Source organism: Papio anubis, chromosome 9 (assembly GCF_008728515.1).
Source record: "Papio anubis isolate 15944 chromosome 9, Panubis1.0, whole genome shotgun sequence".
Classification (NCBI taxonomy): Eukaryota; Metazoa; Chordata; class Mammalia; order Primates; family Cercopithecidae; genus Papio; species Papio anubis.
The window spans coordinates 116,334,083-116,350,942 of record NC_044984.1 but is presented as its reverse complement, the minus strand read 5'-3'; the positions used below and the strand labels follow the sequence as shown (position 1 = coordinate 116,350,942).

The following is a 16,860-nucleotide window of genomic DNA, read 5'->3' as shown; positions in this document are numbered from 1 at the left end:
CAATTTCCATTTTAGTTTTTTTTTTTTTTTTTTTTTTTTTTTTAGACAAGAGTCTTGATCTGTTGCCCAGGCTGGAGTGCAGTGGCCTGATCACGGCTCACTGCAGTCTCAGTCTCCTGGGCTCAAAAGATCCTCCAGCCTCAGCCTCCTAAGTAGCTAGGACTTCAGGCACACACCACCATACCTGGCTAGTTTTTTTTTTTTTTTTTCATTATTTTTTGTAGAGATGGGGTCTCACCATGTTGCCCAGGCTGGTCTCGAACTCCTGCCTCAAGCAATCTGACTGCCTCGACCTCCCAAAGTGCTGGGATTACAGGTGTGACCTACACCTGGCCTAATGCCCATTTTACAGACAAGAAAATTAAAGTTAAAAGCAGAAAACTGAAAAGGTAGTCAGGGAAAAAGTATGAAGGTGACACTATGGTCTTACACTCTTCCCTCGCTGTCTGTGGAAAGGCAAAAGCCTGATTCTTTGTGCCTTTGTCCTCCCGTTTCTTTGTCCAGCTACATACAATAAAAAAGCCATGTGTCTTTGAAAGGTATGAAGGCTGCGAGTGAACCAGGTCGGAGTGGGAGCCTGGCCTGAGGGGACACAGAGGCTGGACTGTGTGTGCCCACAGTGTGCTGAGATGGCTTTGTCTTCAGAAGCATTGTGTACACAAACCAGAGGAGTGGCCGCACCAGCGTGGAGACGGAGAGCGCTGGAAGGGACAGGAGTTTAGTGAAGACCACTGCTTTTCCCCTCCCAACATAAAGACAGACCAACATAACTGCCTTATAGCTCACTGTAACCTCAAACTCCTGGTCCCCAGGGGTCCTCCCGCCTCAGCCTCCTGGATAACTGGGGCTACAGATGTGTGCCACAAGGCCTGGCTAATTTTTAAAAAATGTTTTTGTAGCAATGGGGTCCTGCTGTGTTTCCTAGGCTGGTCATGAACTCCTGTCCTCCAATGATCCTCCCACCTCAGCCTCCCAAATCATTGGGATTACAGGTGTTAGCCACTATGTCTGGCCTCTTTTGGTTTCACATAAAATTGCTAAGCCACTGGATGCGTGTCCGCGAAAATACTTACAGCAGTTGCCATATACTGGGAGTCATGGGAAAAGCTTATATGAGTCACACTGGTTCTGGAATATTTGAAAGGCTCTGGGCTTTCATTTTCTAAAGACATTGCATCAAGAATGTAAACTGTCCCCTCTGTAAAACCAGCTCCAAGAAGGGCTCCTGAAATGACAAGCCAGAGAACAACGATGGAAAAGGATTACATTCATTCAAGAGATGTTGAGTCTGTGCCAGGCTTTGTTCTGGGTGTGGAGAAGACAGCAACTAACACAACAAAGCTCCTGTGCAGAGAAATGAACCAAAATGCATGATCTCCTGGGGTTAGCGCACAGAGAGGCGCAGAGAGCACTAGGCCCAGAACACCATGGGAGCCCCAGAGAGAAGGCGCCTCATCCAGCCTGCTGGGGATTGGAGTCGGGGAGACTTTCTGGAGCTATGCCAGCCCAGGTGCATCCATCCCTTTCGGGGCTGTCCATGTGGAACCGATGGTAGGCTGATAAGATGAAAATACCTTCCGGGTTGTAGGTCAGACTCTGGACTCCAAGCCCCTTCTCAAAAACCCTGCTGAAAAGATACTGTTTGTTTTCATAATTCCACACTTTGATCATCCCACAGATGCTCCCGATGGCAATGAGGGGTTGATAGGGGTGGCAGGAGATGGCACAAATGGCATCCTTGGGCTCTACAAATAACTTCTCAAGTTTGGTCCCATCTGTTGTTAAGTGGTACACCGCGGCATCAGATGTTCCAATGATAAAATTCCTGTTTGCCAAGGAGAGACCAAACAATATCAGTGTTTGCAGGGAATGGGGCATGCCAGCTATTCTGCTTCTAATTGCACATAAAACGCCTCTGTCGTCTGTAATTTAGTGACATTATTAACCCAACATTTCCAAAAATATACCACCAATACCCAACAGCCTCCATTTGCAAGTGAAAAAGCCCACTTTTCTCCATGTAAATTGAGTCATTAAGTATGCAGATGGACAGTCAGTTGTACAATTAGCTAATCTGCACATGCAAATATTCATTTGTGTATGCAAATATGGAGTTTGGTGCACACATACAGATGTGCCTGTAAATACTGCAAGGGTAATTAAGCAGACTCACAGATAATTCGGTCTTGAAATGTTATGGCTATTAATTATCCAATGCCTTTAACCGCAGTGGCTAGGACAAGCTCAGCTTAGAGAAAAGAGACCAACCTGCAGCCAAAGACTCCAGACTCAACAGAGGTGAGAGCTCAGGGATCAGGACCTTCCAGCTTCCAGTTACTAAAGAGTCTTAATATTAAAGTCATGCTTCATTAATTTTTTAAATGATCCAATAGTTATCACAATCAGCCAGGGAGATATCCCAGGAACAACACGAACCTCCCACTGCATGCAAACTAAAGAAGACAGTGATCATTTTTCAACCATTCTAGTGACTAGATTCATTAACAACTTACCTTACGACAAAAAGGTCACCTTTTAAAGTGCAGTCAGGAGGATAGTTTGATTTTTCGGTAGGAGGGGTTGCTGGGGTCTTTGAAAAGGACAGAGTTCTTATGGCGCCCAGTTTCAAGTGACTGTACCAGTTAACAATAGACAGGGTGTGATCATAGAACTTAATGTTACCCTTAATGTCACCTGTGACAATGTAGCTGAAATGGAGAATAACATCAGTTTTGCAAATAGCAATAATAACAAGTAGCATCTATATAATACCTAATTATATGTCAGGCTCTGGATTCTGGGGCATTGCAAAAACTTAATTTAATACTGCCTGATGAGAATGATTTTACTGTTATCCCAATTTACATCTAGGAAACTAACGCTCAGAGAGTTAAGAAATTTGCTCAGGGCATTGTGTTGCCAGATTTAGCAGATAACAATACAGATACCCAGTTACGTTTGAATATTTGTATAAAAAAATTTAGTGTAGCTGGACATGGTGGCTCATGTCTGTAATCCCAGCACTTTGGGAGGCCGAATTGGGTGGATCACCTGAGGTCAGGACTTTGAGACCAGTCTGGCCAACATGGTGAAATCCCGCCTCTACTAAAAATACAGAAATTAGTCAGGTGTGGTGGTGCGCACCTATAATCCCAGCTACTCGGGAGGCTGAGGCAGGAGAATTGCTTGAACACGGAAGGCAGAGGTTGCAGTGAGCCAAGATTGCATCACTGCACTCCAGCCTGGGTGACAAGAGCAAAACTGTGTCACAAAAAACAAAATAGACAAACAAACAAAAAATTTAGCCTAAGTATATCCCAAATATTGCATGGGGCATATTTATACCTGGCAATTTTACCAGGGCCATGTGGCTTGACTATGCAGGGAACCCAGGTATATCTAAAGCAAAGTCCATGCTCTCTGCTAGGTTCTTCCCTGCCCGCCAAGATCAGCCATACACAATGGCGGTGGACAAGGATTTACACTCCCCATATAACTACAGATGACCATGGAGAGAATCACTCCACCAGTCCTCCAAAATCATGCAAGCTGGCAATGGGACACTAGCACTTTACAGGAAGGCACTACTGTTAGTGTGATCATAAAACCCTATCCAGTCATCACGGCAGAAGGCAGTGCCACGTGACAAAATGGCTTTCATTTCCAGTCCTCAGATCCATCCCAAATGGGCTTTTTAAAAAAGACTTTGACATAATTCTAATCACGGGGGGCAGACGAGGAGGATTTTCTCTTACATATGCAGAGTGGTTAAATGAGGTTTCTGATTAATAAGCAAGGCAGGTGGGCCGAGTAATTGGCTTGAACGTCTGCCACTGCCCTCTGCTGGACAGAAGCAGCAATACTGACCAAGTATTTTCAGAGACCTTTTCCTTCTTGGACTCACAGATCCTGACTGGGTTTTATTAACTTGGAGAACTCAGGCCTGGTCTTCACTGGATCCTAACCCCCAACCGAGTAAAGGTTGATTGCATCATGGCCAACTGCAGTTCTACTATCTTCTCACCCCACTGAGTGAGGGTGACAATTTGCATTTCTCTTTGTAAAACCATGTCAAGACCTCACTGTTCCCCTGCATCAAAAGGCAAATGGAAGCAAATGGGCGTTTTGAAAGCGGATGGCCCAGTGACTCTAACCATATGGGCAGGGTCCCTGTCACTAGGCAATTTTCTCCACACCTTCGAGAACTTCTCTCACACACTGATGATGGCTGCCATTTACCTAGGGTTCCCCTGCACCAAGCATGTGCAAAGAGTTTTACATCCCTATCTCGTGAAATCCTCATAAAACCACTCTGAGAGAAACAGTACCATTATGCCCATTTTACAGATGAAGAAATAGAGGCTCAGCAAGATTAAGTTCCTTTCTCAAGGTCACTCAGTAAGGAAGGGACCCAGCTGAAATAAGAACCCTGTCCTAATTGAGGACTTAATGACCATCTGTGAGTCCCCACAGCCACTCAAAATCAGAGTTAGTGAATTTTATTACGTTCTGATGCATTTGATCTTCTCACAATGGGTAAATATTATTTTTGTTTTGTTTTGAGATTGAGTCTCGCTCTGTCACCCAGACTGGAGTGCAGTGGTGAAATCTTGGCTCACTGCGACCTCTGCCTTCTGGGTTCAAGTGATTCTCATGCCTCAGCTTCCTGAGAAGCTGGGACTACAGCCGCATGCCGCCACACCTGGTTAATTTTTATATTTTTAGTAGAGACAGGGTTTCACTATGTTGGCTAGGCTGGTCTCAAACTCCTGAGACCACCCGCCTCGGCCTCCCAAAGTGCTGGGATTACAGGTATGAGCCACCGCTCCGAACTGTAAATGTTATTTTGTAATCAGACAAAAACAATATAGTTATTCAAATTATTTTCTTACATTTACTGCATGTAAAATGTTGCATGCAAAATCTATCCAAATAGCACAGAAGAAAAAATCTAGTTCCTTTTTGTTTCACCAACACAAAGGAATTTTTTTTTAACATAATGCATGCTCATGATTTTTTTAAAAATCCAATTAGTATAAATGGAACTATAAAAAGAAGTAAATCCACCCCCGATCCCTGATCTTAGTTCTCAGTTCTTTTCCTCAGAGGCAACCAATCTTCCCAGTTCATTATGACTCTCCCCAGAATACTCTATGCATATACAAAATATGCATATACATCCAAAAGAGGTTTTGTTTTGTTTTGTTTTTCAAGACAGGAGAGTCTCGCTCTGACAAACTCCTGGGCTCAAGCAATCCTCCTATCTCTCTTTCTTTTTTGTTTTTTGGTAGAGATAGGGTCTCACTGTGTTGCCCAGGCTAGTCTCGAACTTCTGGCCTCATGTGATCCTCCCACCTCAGCCTCTCAAAGAACTGAAATTAGAGGTGTAAGCCACTATGCCCAACCTCCCATAACAATTTTTAAATATTTTTATAATCATCCATAGCTACCTTTTAATTAAGTTAAAATTACCTATCAATTGTAGTAAGCACAGTGATGCCCTCTTTCTGCAAATGAACCAATTTACAAGGCTTGATATAGGGAAAGCCCAAAAAGGTGGAGGCAGATGAAGGTGGGCGGTGTATGTCCCAGACAACCAGCTTCCCTTCCATTGTTGCTGAGAGTATTTGTGTTAAATTCAAGTGAAAGATGGACTGGCTAAACTTTCCCACAAGCTTGTTGAAGGTCTGTGTTTCAAAAGAAAGGTTATAGTTACTGTTGGTAATAAATATAAAACAAAGCATTTATCAACACGATATTTTATAATGTTATGCTGAAATATAGTGAGAAAAAGAGAAAGAAAAAGAAAACAATCACTAAAACCATCTCCCGTGGATTGCCATGGTCCAGGCAGTTCTGAACCTCTGGAGGTTTGCTAAGAGCAAGTGAAGGGTTATGTACTCTGTTCAATTACATTGTTTGTTTAAAGCAAATGAGAGAGTGGTTATTCACTGTTTATACCTGTTAAATTTCTCTTATGGAGGTTTCAGAGACTGGTGAAGAAACTAATGCCTGTTGTGAGTCAAAGCATGCTCTGGTTATAAAATAGCATAAAATAATTCTCCCAGTCTCCTTTGATCATAAGGTATTTTCCCATCAGTAGAAAATATTTAAGCACTATACACAGAAATGCCCTATTCTCTATGCTGCCCAATTCTCTAATAATACAGAGAAGATCCGAAGGTTTACCTCTTCTGATTTGAACACAAGAGGAATAGTAAATAATAATTAGTCAAACAAGAGCACCAAGTTCTTTCTAAGAGCAGCACTGTTTCAACACATTTTTATCATTTCAAATGGCTCATTATTTGTGGATTCTGTATTTGCAAATTCACCTACTTGTAAGAATTGATTTGTAATCCAAAAATCAATACTTGCAGCACTCTCACGGTCATTTGCTGAAGTGCATGTGCAGTATGACAAATAATTTTACTCACTCAACATGCACATTTCCAGTTGAGGGCAAGCAGGGCAATGCTCTGCCTTCTTGTCTCAGCTCTGACTATAAACAAGTGTCCTTTTCATGGTCTATTTAGTGCCATGTTGTTTGCATTTTTGGGTGCTTTTTCTTGGTGATTTTCGTATTTAAATTGACCCCCAAACATAGTGCTGAAGTGCTATCTAGTGTTCCTAAGCAAAAGAATGCTATGATGTGCCTTATGGAGAAAATACGTGGGTTTGATGAGTTTCGTTCAAGTCATGAGTTACAGTGCTGTTGGCCATGAGCTCAGTGTTAATGAATCAATGTTATATATTAAATAAAATGTCTTTAAACATGAATACACATAAATCAAGGTTATGTATTGATCAGTTAGTTGGTGAAAATGTGACCAGAGGCTCAAAGAAACCTACCCTATATTTCCCTTAAGAGCAATAATTTAGTATCTGCTAATTTGGTGTTTGCAGAGACTTTATAGAACATAACTACCAACAACAATGAGAATTGACAGTATTTTTTAGTACTTTCATTTATGAAAAACAAGTCTGCAGACAGAATAATCTCTTTGTGCCCATACGTCTCAACTTTTTATTTTCTGTTTTTGTCTTTTGGCATGCCCTCTTAAGAAATAAATTTCTACAAATCATACCAAGAGAGAAGCAAGTATGCAGGAAACTCATCATCAGGTGCTCCCTGAGCGCAGGTTACATGGGCAGCAAATGCAGAATATGCTACAGGAGACGACTCAAGTTCCACCTCAGACGCAAGAGCTTGCAGTAAGCAAGCAAGATAAAATGTTTTCTCAACATCTGGTTCATATCCCTCTTATTGGCTCTCAAACATCTAAATACCTAATATCATGTATTATTCTGAAACTGAGCAGCTTTATAAGGGATCCACTCACGTTCAAAAACTCTGCTTATTCTTTTTTTTTTTTTTTTAAATACAGGGTCTCGTTCTGTTGCCCAGGCTGGAATGCGGTGGCACAAACACAGCTCACTGAAGCCTCGATCACCTGGGCTCAAGGGCTCAAGTGATCCTCCCACCTCAGTCTCCTGAGTAGCTGGGACTACAGGCTCATACCACCCTGGCTGGTAATTTTTTTTTTTTTTTAATTTTTTTTTAGTAGAAACAAAGTCTAGCCTGTGTTGCCCAGGCTGGTCTCAAACTCCTGAGCTCAAGTGATCCTCCCACCTTGGTCTGGCAAAGTGCTGGGATTACAGATGAGAGCCACTGCACCCCGCAACTTTCCTTCCTTGTCAATATGCACATACACATTCTAAAAGCCATCACTTTTTTATATTTTCTCACGGCAGTAACTCTTTTTATAACATTTTATTTTTAACAATACTTCCATTATTTTGAACCGACAATTCAATATGTATACGGGACCCAAGTAAAATTTTTCCAATTATTTCCCAGTAGCTTAATGTCAAGATGTACAAAGAGTAGCCCGAAGCAGCTAAGTTTGCACATAAATATTTATTCTCCACAAAATCTGAAGGACAAAAATGCAACAGGCATACTCACTTTTTCTGTTAAAAGTGGGGCGCTGTGAGCCAGTGTATCCCTCTCTTCATACTGATAAGAGGAAAAAATAATCACTACTCAAAAAGACCCAGTTTTCAAAGGAAGAACTATATTAATAATAAAACCAAAACAAATACATCTAAACAAGGTCAGAAATGTGCATTTTCTACAGGTGAGAGAACTTGCTGCCTTGGGAAATATCTAAAAACATTCTGAAAGAAAAGCAAATACATAAAAAATATAAAAAATACCACAAATGATTATGACTTTTATTTTTTTTTGAGACGGAGTTATACACTAAATAAGGTGTCTTTAAACAGAAACACATCTATCGCCCAGCCTAGAGTGCGGTGGCACGATCTCAGCTCACTGCAAACTCCGCTTCCCAGGTTCAAGCAATTCTCCTGCCTCAGCCTCCTGAGTAGCTGGGATTACAGGAGCGCACTACCGTGCCCAGATAATTTTTTTTTTTTTTTAGTAGAGATGGGGTTTTGCCATGTTGGCCAGGCTGGTCTCGAACTCCTGACCTCAGGTGATCCGCCCTCCTCAGCCTCCCAAAGTGTTGGGATTACAGGCGTGAGCCACTGCGGCCGACCTTAAGGTATTTATTAAAGTTTTAAAGCCTTATTAATAGATAATTCGAATTTGTATTAAGTACTAAGTAAAGTCACAATTGGCTGGGCATGGTAGCTCACGCCTATCATCTCAGGACTTTGGGAGGCCAAGGTGGGTGGATCACTTGAGGTCAGGAGTTTGAGACCAGCCTGGCCAACACGGAGAAACCCCATCTCTACTAAAAATACAAAAATTAGCCAGGCGTGGTGGCAGGTTCCTGTAATCCCAGCTACTCGGGAGGCTGAGACAGGAGAATTGCTTGAACCTGAGAGGCTGAGGTTGCAGTGAGCTGAGATCGCACCACTGCACTGCAGCCTGGGTGACAGAGTGAGACCCTATCTCAAAAATAAAATTAAAAAAAGATATAATAAATATCTTAAATAATGACTGTCACTGACAATCAGTGATTCAATGTGTTTTGGTTTTGCTTTACAATTTTTTATTGAGGTAAAATTCACTTAACATAAAATTAATCATAACCACGTTAAAGTGTCACTTAACATAAAATTAATCATAACGTGTACAATTAATCATAAAGTGTACAATTCAGTAGCGTTTCATACATTCACAATGCTGAGCAACCATCTAGATCCAAGACATTTTCATAACCCCAAAAGGAAATCTCCTGCCCATTAAGCAGCTACTCCGTCTCTCCCCAGGACTTGAAAACCACCAGTTTCCTCTGTATCTGTGGACTTGCCTATGCTGGACATTCCATAGAAATGGCATCATACAACATGTGACTTTCATGTCTGGGGTCTTTCATTTAGCATCATGCCTTCAAGGCTGCTCCATGTCACAGCATGTATCAGTACTTCATACAATAACATTCCATTGTATGGACAGGCCACATTTTGTTTACCTAATCATCAGTAGATGAACATTTGGCTTGTTTCTACCTTTTGGTTATTACAAATAACCATATAGCGCTGCTGCTGCTGTGAACATTTGTGTAGAAGTATTTGTTCGAATGGTTCTTTTCAATTCTTTTACATCTTACCTTGGAATTGCTGAGTCACATAGTTATTCCATGTTTAACTTGGAACGTTTTTTGTTTTGTTGTGTTTTGTTTTGTTGAGACAGAGTCTCACTCTGTTGCCCAGGCTGGAGTGCAGTGGCACCATCACCATCACAGCTCACTGCAGCCTCAAACTCCTGGGCTTAAGCAATCCTTCAGCCTCAGCCTCCTGAGCAGCTGGGACTACAGGCATGCATCACCATGCACTGTTAATTTTTTTAAATAATTTTTTGTAGGGATGAGGTCTTGTTATGTCGCCCAGGCTAGTCTTAAACTCCTGGCCTCAAGTGATCCTCCTGCCTTGGCCTCCCATGGTGCTGGAAATACAGTCACAAGCCATTGTGCTCAGCCTCAATGTTTTTTATTCTCATGATTTGGCTCTGTGTCAGTATATGTATCACTAATCTGTTTGCTAATTCCTTTCTAAAAGGGAAAAAAGACCAAGGTCTCAAAAAAATCTGTATTTTAGAGCCAGGTATGGCTGGCTCACCCCTCTAATCCCAGTTACTTGAGAGGATAAAGTGGGAAGATCACTTGAGCCCAGGAGTCTGAGGCAGCCTGGGCAACATAGCGAGACCTTGTCTCCAAAAAAACCACAAAACTTGTATTTTAGTCTTGTTAAATAAATTCAAATAAACATTTGCCTCATTGCTTTAATAAAATTTAATAAATAAAATTGAATTATTTGCTTCTGATTTAATACGCTAATTTCAAATGGGACTAAACACTATAATTAAATAAAAACATTTTAAAATATATTCATTGCTTCTTAAGTAGAGATACTATATTGTTACATTACTGAAACATTCGTACTCAAAGAATGAACACATACTTCTACCCACATTTAAGACAAATCAAAATATTTCTACTTACCCATGCATAATATATTGCCTGTGTTTTACTATTGCTCACCAATTCTTTATTATTTGTTGGGTTAAAAGTAAGGTAGTTCTGAAATATAAAGTATGAAAATACATTAATGATAAATTTTCCGTTTCTGGTTAAGCTGAATGTTAAAATTAAATAATAATGTAATTTATTATTTAATTAAATTATTAAATAATAATTGGTATTACAGGAGTAGTAATACCAATTATTACTTGATTGGTGGCTCACTCCTGTAATCCCAACACTTTGGGAGGTCGAGGCGGGCAGATCACCTGAGGTCAGGAGTTTGTGACCAGCCTGACCAACATGGAGAAATCTCATCTCTACTGAGAATACAAAATTAGCCAGGCAGGGTGGTGCACGCCTGTAATCCCAGCTACTCGGGAGGCTGAGGCAGGAGAATTGCTTGAACCCATGAGGCGGAGGTTGTGGTGAGCAGAGGTCGCGCCATTGCACTCTAGCCTGAGCAACAAGAGCGAAACTCCATCTCAAAACACACACACACACACACACACACACAAATGAGTAGGAATATAAAACAGAAAAGATACAGCATTTGGTAAAAAATAGGAATATCATTTAAATACTGGTAAAATAAATAGTGTCAAATGTGTTCCCCTTCCAGGCTGATCTATTATATTTCATCATCCATAAATTGAAACAAGCTTTTCTTTTCTTTTTTTTTGAGCCAGAGTCTTGCTCTGTCGCCTAGATTGGAGTATAGTGGTGCCATCTCAGCGCACTGCAGCCTCCGCCTCCTGGGTTCAAGTAATTCTCCTGCCTCAGCCTCCCGAGTAGTTGAGACTACAGGCATGTGCCACCATGCCCAGCTAATTTTTATATTTTTAGTAGAGACGGGGTTTCACCATGTTGCCCAGGTTGGTCTCGAACCCTACCTCAAGAGATCCACCCGCCTAAGCCTCCCAAAGTGCTGGGATTACAGGTGTGGGCCACTGCACCTGGCTGTAACAAGCTTTTCTGACAGTGATCAATTTAAAATAATAACAATAATAATAATAAAATAAATTGGAACAAGCAAAAGTAAACCGGTATTCACCAATAACCTTTATTCTGTATCCTTTTAAAGACTGCTGCATATACATTTCTAAAGTTGACAGGGCCACACAGTATCTTGGAATGAATGCAAGATATTGGAAGGGGATTCTAATTCCTGCCAAGATGGTGAATAGCATGGGCTGCTGGCTCCCTTCCCAAAAATCAACCCTGCAGAAACTATGGAAGTGAGGGAAACTTTAAATACACAAACCAAACAGTCACAGCAAGAACAACAAAGCAAGCTCTTCCTGGGGAGCCACGGGGTATGTGTTTGAAATGTGCATGGGAGGTGGGTGGCTACAGCCTGGGGTGAAGGGCTACAGGAGACAGCACTGAGGGACAGGCTGGAGAAAAGCTTTTAAGTTCCATTTCTACCATTTCCACCCCGTCTCCACGCCTATTCCTTACCTATCATTTTCCAAACATTTTATGAATGTTACATACCACAGGAGTGTAAACTGCCAATGCCAGTGTTTGAGAATTCATATCAGAACAGCACAAAAGCCCGGGCAGGGTAAGGAATTGGCAAAAGTAAGTGCATGAAGCAGACTTCACAAAGCCTGAAAATCAGCCTCAAACCACCTCAAGCTCTGATTAAGCTGAACCACTCTGCTAAGTGCCTTTAAGAAGCAAAAGTCAGTCTTCTTTGGAGGAAGTCATCTCGAGCCTCAAATTTATTGCTACACTTTAAAAAACACAACATCAGGCATTCAGTAAAAAATAGCAAGGCATATTAAAGAGATACATCCAGGCCAGGCACTGTGGTATATGCCTGGAATCCCAGCACTTTGCAAGGCTGAGGCAGGAGGATTGCTTGAGGCCAGGAGTTCAAGACCAGCCTGGGCAACAGAGCAAGACCCTATCTCAAAAAAGAAAAGAAAAGAAAAGAAAAGAAAAAAGACCCATCCAAATGACTGAAAACCAAGGGGAAAAAGCAATCGGCAGAAAGAAGCCACAGGAGATCCGAGTATTGGGGTTGTTAGACACAGACGTGACAATCACTGGATTAACATGCAGGAAAGTAGAGGACAAGATGGGGAATCTCAGCAGATAGCTCTACTTAAAAAAGGAATCAAATGGAAATTCTAGACCTGAAAAAATGATTTAAAATGCTCAATAGACAGTTTAACAAAAATTTAGATATAGCCAAAGAAAGAACGAGTCAGCAGGAAAGGAAGACAAATTATAGTAGAAAACATCCAGACTGAAGCAGAAACAGATGAAAGGATAGAAAATACAGAAAAGAAAATAAAAGACCAGTGGGACAAGACCAGAAAAGGTCTAACATATATGTAATTGGAGCCCCAGAAGGAGAAGAAAGAAAGAATGTGGCAGAAGAAATGTGTAAAGAGGTACTGGCTGAGAATTTTCCAAAACTGAGAAGAGATATAGCATCCCAGGTTCAAGAAATCCTAAAGGATAAACTTTACAAAAATCAACAACAGGCCAGGCGCGGTCGCTCAAGCCTGTAATCCCAGCACTTTGGGAGGCCGAGTCGGGCAGATCACGAGGTCAGGAGATCGAGACCATCCTGGCTAATATGGTGAAACCCCGTCTCTACTAAAAAATACAAAAAACTAGCCGGGCGAGGTGGCGGGCGCCTGTAGTCCCAGCTACTCGGGAGGCTGAGGCAGGAGAATGGAGTAAACCTGGGAGGCGGAGCTTGCAGTAAGCTGAGATCCGGCCACTGCACTCCAGCCTAGGCAACAGAGCAAGATTCCGTCTCAAAAAAAAAAAAAAAAAAATCAACAACATACCCACATCCACATAGACACATCACTGAAAAGCTGCTGGGGTTGGTGCAGCAGTGGCTCACGCCTATAATCCCCGCACCTTGGGAGACTGAGGTGGGAAGGTCACTTGAGCCCAGGAGTTTGGGCAGCCTGGGCAACACAGCGAGACCCCATCTCTACAAAAAAAGAAAAAAAATTAGCCAGGTGTAGTGGTGCTACCTGGGAGGCTGAGGTGGGAGAATCACTTGAGCCTAAGAGGTCAAGGCTGCAATGAGTGGTGACTGTGCCACTGCACTTCAGCCTAGGTGATGGAGTGAGACCCTGTCTCAAAAACAGAACATAACAACAACAACAAAAAAATCCTGCTGAAAACCAAGGGAAAAATCTGTAAAAGCAGCTGGGGGCCAAAGAGAGAGACACACAACATTCAAAACAGGGATTGACAGCTGACTTTTCAACAGAAACAGTAGAAACCAGAAGACAACAGAATCACTCCTTGAAGATATGAAGTGCTAAAAGAAAATACTACCACTCTAGAATTCTATACCAAAGGAAAATCTCCTTCAAAAATAAAGACTTGTCCATGAACATTCACAGCACCTTTATTTTTAATAGCCACAACCAGGAAACAACCCAATGTCCATGAACAGTGAATTAATAAGGTTACGTACCTATTCAATGCACTACCATTCAACAATAAAAAGGAATACACTGCTGGTACGTGCAACAACAAAACTGAGTGAAAGAAACCAAAGCTCTCTGTAAATGGAGTCCATTTACTATACATGAAATTCTAGGAAAAGCAAACTGATGAACAATAATCAGGATGGTACACATTAGGAGATGGATGGAGGAATCAGATCACACCTTGAAGGCCACATGTCATGGAATTTTAATGTTATTCTGAGGACAATGAGAAGTTACTGAAGGATTTTAAGTACAGGAGTGATGCAATATTTTAATTGTTTAAAAATAACTCTCTGGCTGGGCACAGTGGCTCACACCCGTAATCCCAGCACTTTGGGAGGCCAAGGCAGGCGGATCACAAGGCCAAGAGATCGAGACCATCATGGCTAACATGGTGAAACCCTATCTCTACTAAAAATACAAAAAATTAGCCGGGCATGGTGGCACATGCCTGTAGTCCCAGCTACCCGAGAGGCTGAGGCAGGAGAATCGCTTGAACCCAGCAGCAGCAGGTGGAGGTTGTAGGAACCGAGATTGCACCACTGCACTCTAGCCTGGGTGACAGAGTGAGACTCCATCTTAAAAAAAAAAAAAAGAAAAGAAAGAAAATAAAACAAAACAAAAAACAGTCTGACTGCTGTGGGAAGATTGTTAGAGAGTGAAGAGAGAGTGAAAGCAGAAAGACCAGCAGGCCAGATGGTGCAGGTAGAGGTGACTGTGGCCTGGACTAGGACGGTGGCAACAGAGGTGGAGAGATGAGGGAAGATTTTAGGGTATGTCTTGGAAGTAAATAGCCTTGGGAATAGATGACAATACCCAAGAAGAAAGCATAGCAAGAAGAGGGCAGGGTGTGGTGGCTCACGCCTGTAATCCCAACACTTTGGGAGGCTGAGGTAGGTGGATGGCTTGAGCGTAGGAGTTGGAGGCCGCACTGGCCAACATGGCAAAACTCTGTCTCTGTAAAAAATTAAAAAATTAGCTGGACATGATAGTGTGCACCTGTAGTTCCAGCTACTCAGGAGGCTGAGGTAGGAGGACTGCTTGAGCTCAGGAGGCAGAGGCTGCAGTGAGCTGGGATTGCGCCACTATACTCCAGCCTGGACAACAGGGAGACCCTGTCTCAAAAAAGATTTTTTACGTTTTAATAATTTTAAATTTAAATCACCATGTGTACTCAGCAAGGTTGCAAGGTACAAAATCAACACACAAAAATCAGCTGTCTTTTTATACACTAGCAATGAACAATCTAAAAAAGGAAATTAAGAAAACAAATCCATTTAAAATAGCATCAAAAAAACACAAAATCCTTAGGAATAAATTTAACCAGGAGGTGAAGACTTGAGCTCTGGAAATTACAAAACATTCCTGAAAGAAATTAAAGAAGACATAAATAAATGGCGAGGTGTCCCATGCTCATGGATTAGAAGACAATGCTGTGAAAACGATGACACCACCCAAAGTGATCTACAGATTCAATGCAAAATCGCTATCAAAACCCCAATGGCGGCTGGGCGCGGTGGCTCAAGCCTGTAATCCCAGCACTTTGGGAGGCCGAGACGGGCGGATCACGAGGTCAGGAGATCGAGACCATCCTGGCTAACACGGTGAAACCCCGTCTCTACTGAAAAAAAAAAACACAAAAAAACTAGCCGGGCAAGGTGGCAGGCGCCTGTAGTGCCAGCTACTCGGGAGGCTGAGGCAGGAGAATGGCGTGAACCCGGGAGGCGGAGCTTGCAGTGAGCTGAGATCCCGCCACTGCACTCCAGCCTGGGTGACAGAGCAAGACTCCGTCTCAAAAAAACCAAAACAAAACAAAAAAAAACCCCAATGGTGTTTTTTGCAGCAATAGAAAAACTCATCCTAAATAGCCACATATGGTTGGTGGCTACTGTGTTAGCACAACCTTAAGGAGGAAGAAACATTTTTTTAGGGGCAAGAGGAATATTGGGGGGAAAGGAAAGAAGATGGACATATGGCTGCATAACCATATTTCCCTGGCTGAGTCTAGTCACCCAAACCCTCTGGGATTTAGATCCTGCAAGTTAGGCATGTACTTATCACAGTGCCTGGCACAGAACAGGTACTCAATAAATGTATGACAAATGAAGCATGCAAGGATGAATGAGACAAGTCACAACAGCAGGGAGCAGCGACCCAGGAAATAAGGAGACCTGATGGAAACTTGCTGGGTGTCCTTGGCAAGTCATCTCATGTAAGTTGGGAGCAATAATAATAACTTCCCTATACTCCTCAGAGTTAGTTTTACAAGGTTCGAAGCAGTTAAAAGCACACTTATAGAATAAGAAAGACTGCCAGGTGGGTGATTTTAGACAAAGTATTTAATAATTAATGGTAGTATTCCACAGATACTAATATCTATTTTGCTAGCATGTTTGCATGGATTATGTGAGATAATGTAAGTAAAGAATTTAGCAGACTCTGGAACATAAGTGCTTGAAAAATATTAGCTATTATAGTCAAGTAAAATGAATCAGGAAATGAAAGGGTTTTTAAAGGTCTACTGAGGCCGGGCGCGGTGGCTCACGCCTGTAATCCCAACACTTTGGGAGGCTGAGGTGGGCGGATCACCTGAGGTTGAGAGTTCGAGACCAGCCTAACCAACATGGAGAAAACCCATCTCTACTAAAAAATTACAAAATTAGCCAGGCGTGGTGGTGCACGCCTGTAATCCCAGCTACTCGGGAGGCAGGAGAATCACTTGAACCTGGGAGGCAGAGGTTGTGTTGAGCCGAGATCGTGCCACTGCACTCCAGACTCCAGCCTGGGCACCAAGAGCAAAACTCTGTCTCAAAAAAAAAAAAACACTGTTATGCAGCATAACACAACTCCCCTGAAACAAAAAGTAGGTTTTGGCCCAGCATCAGTAGAACTTT

At 42.2% G+C, this 16,860-nt stretch overlaps 1 protein-coding gene across 5 annotated transcripts in view; it reads right to left on the bottom strand.

The window, feature by feature from the left end:
* Window positions 1-16,860, bottom strand: part of WDR66 (WD repeat domain 66) — an 85,677-nt gene that overhangs the window by 41,341 nt on the left and 27,476 nt on the right. For all 5 annotated transcript variants that reach the window (XM_031650845.1, XM_031650843.1, XM_031650841.1 and 2 more), the window contains 6 exons: window positions 10,476-10,553; window positions 7,970-8,020; window positions 5,473-5,687; window positions 2,514-2,708; window positions 1,575-1,825; window positions 1,074-1,225 (listed from right to left, as the gene is read on the bottom strand). In XM_031650845.1, the coding sequence (XP_031506705.1) occupies window positions 1,074-1,225; window positions 1,575-1,825; window positions 2,514-2,708; window positions 5,473-5,687; window positions 7,970-8,020; window positions 10,476-10,553 (942 nt within the window). The remainder of the gene's footprint in view (window positions 1-1,073; window positions 1,226-1,574; window positions 1,826-2,513; window positions 2,709-5,472; window positions 5,688-7,969; window positions 8,021-10,475; window positions 10,554-16,860) is intronic.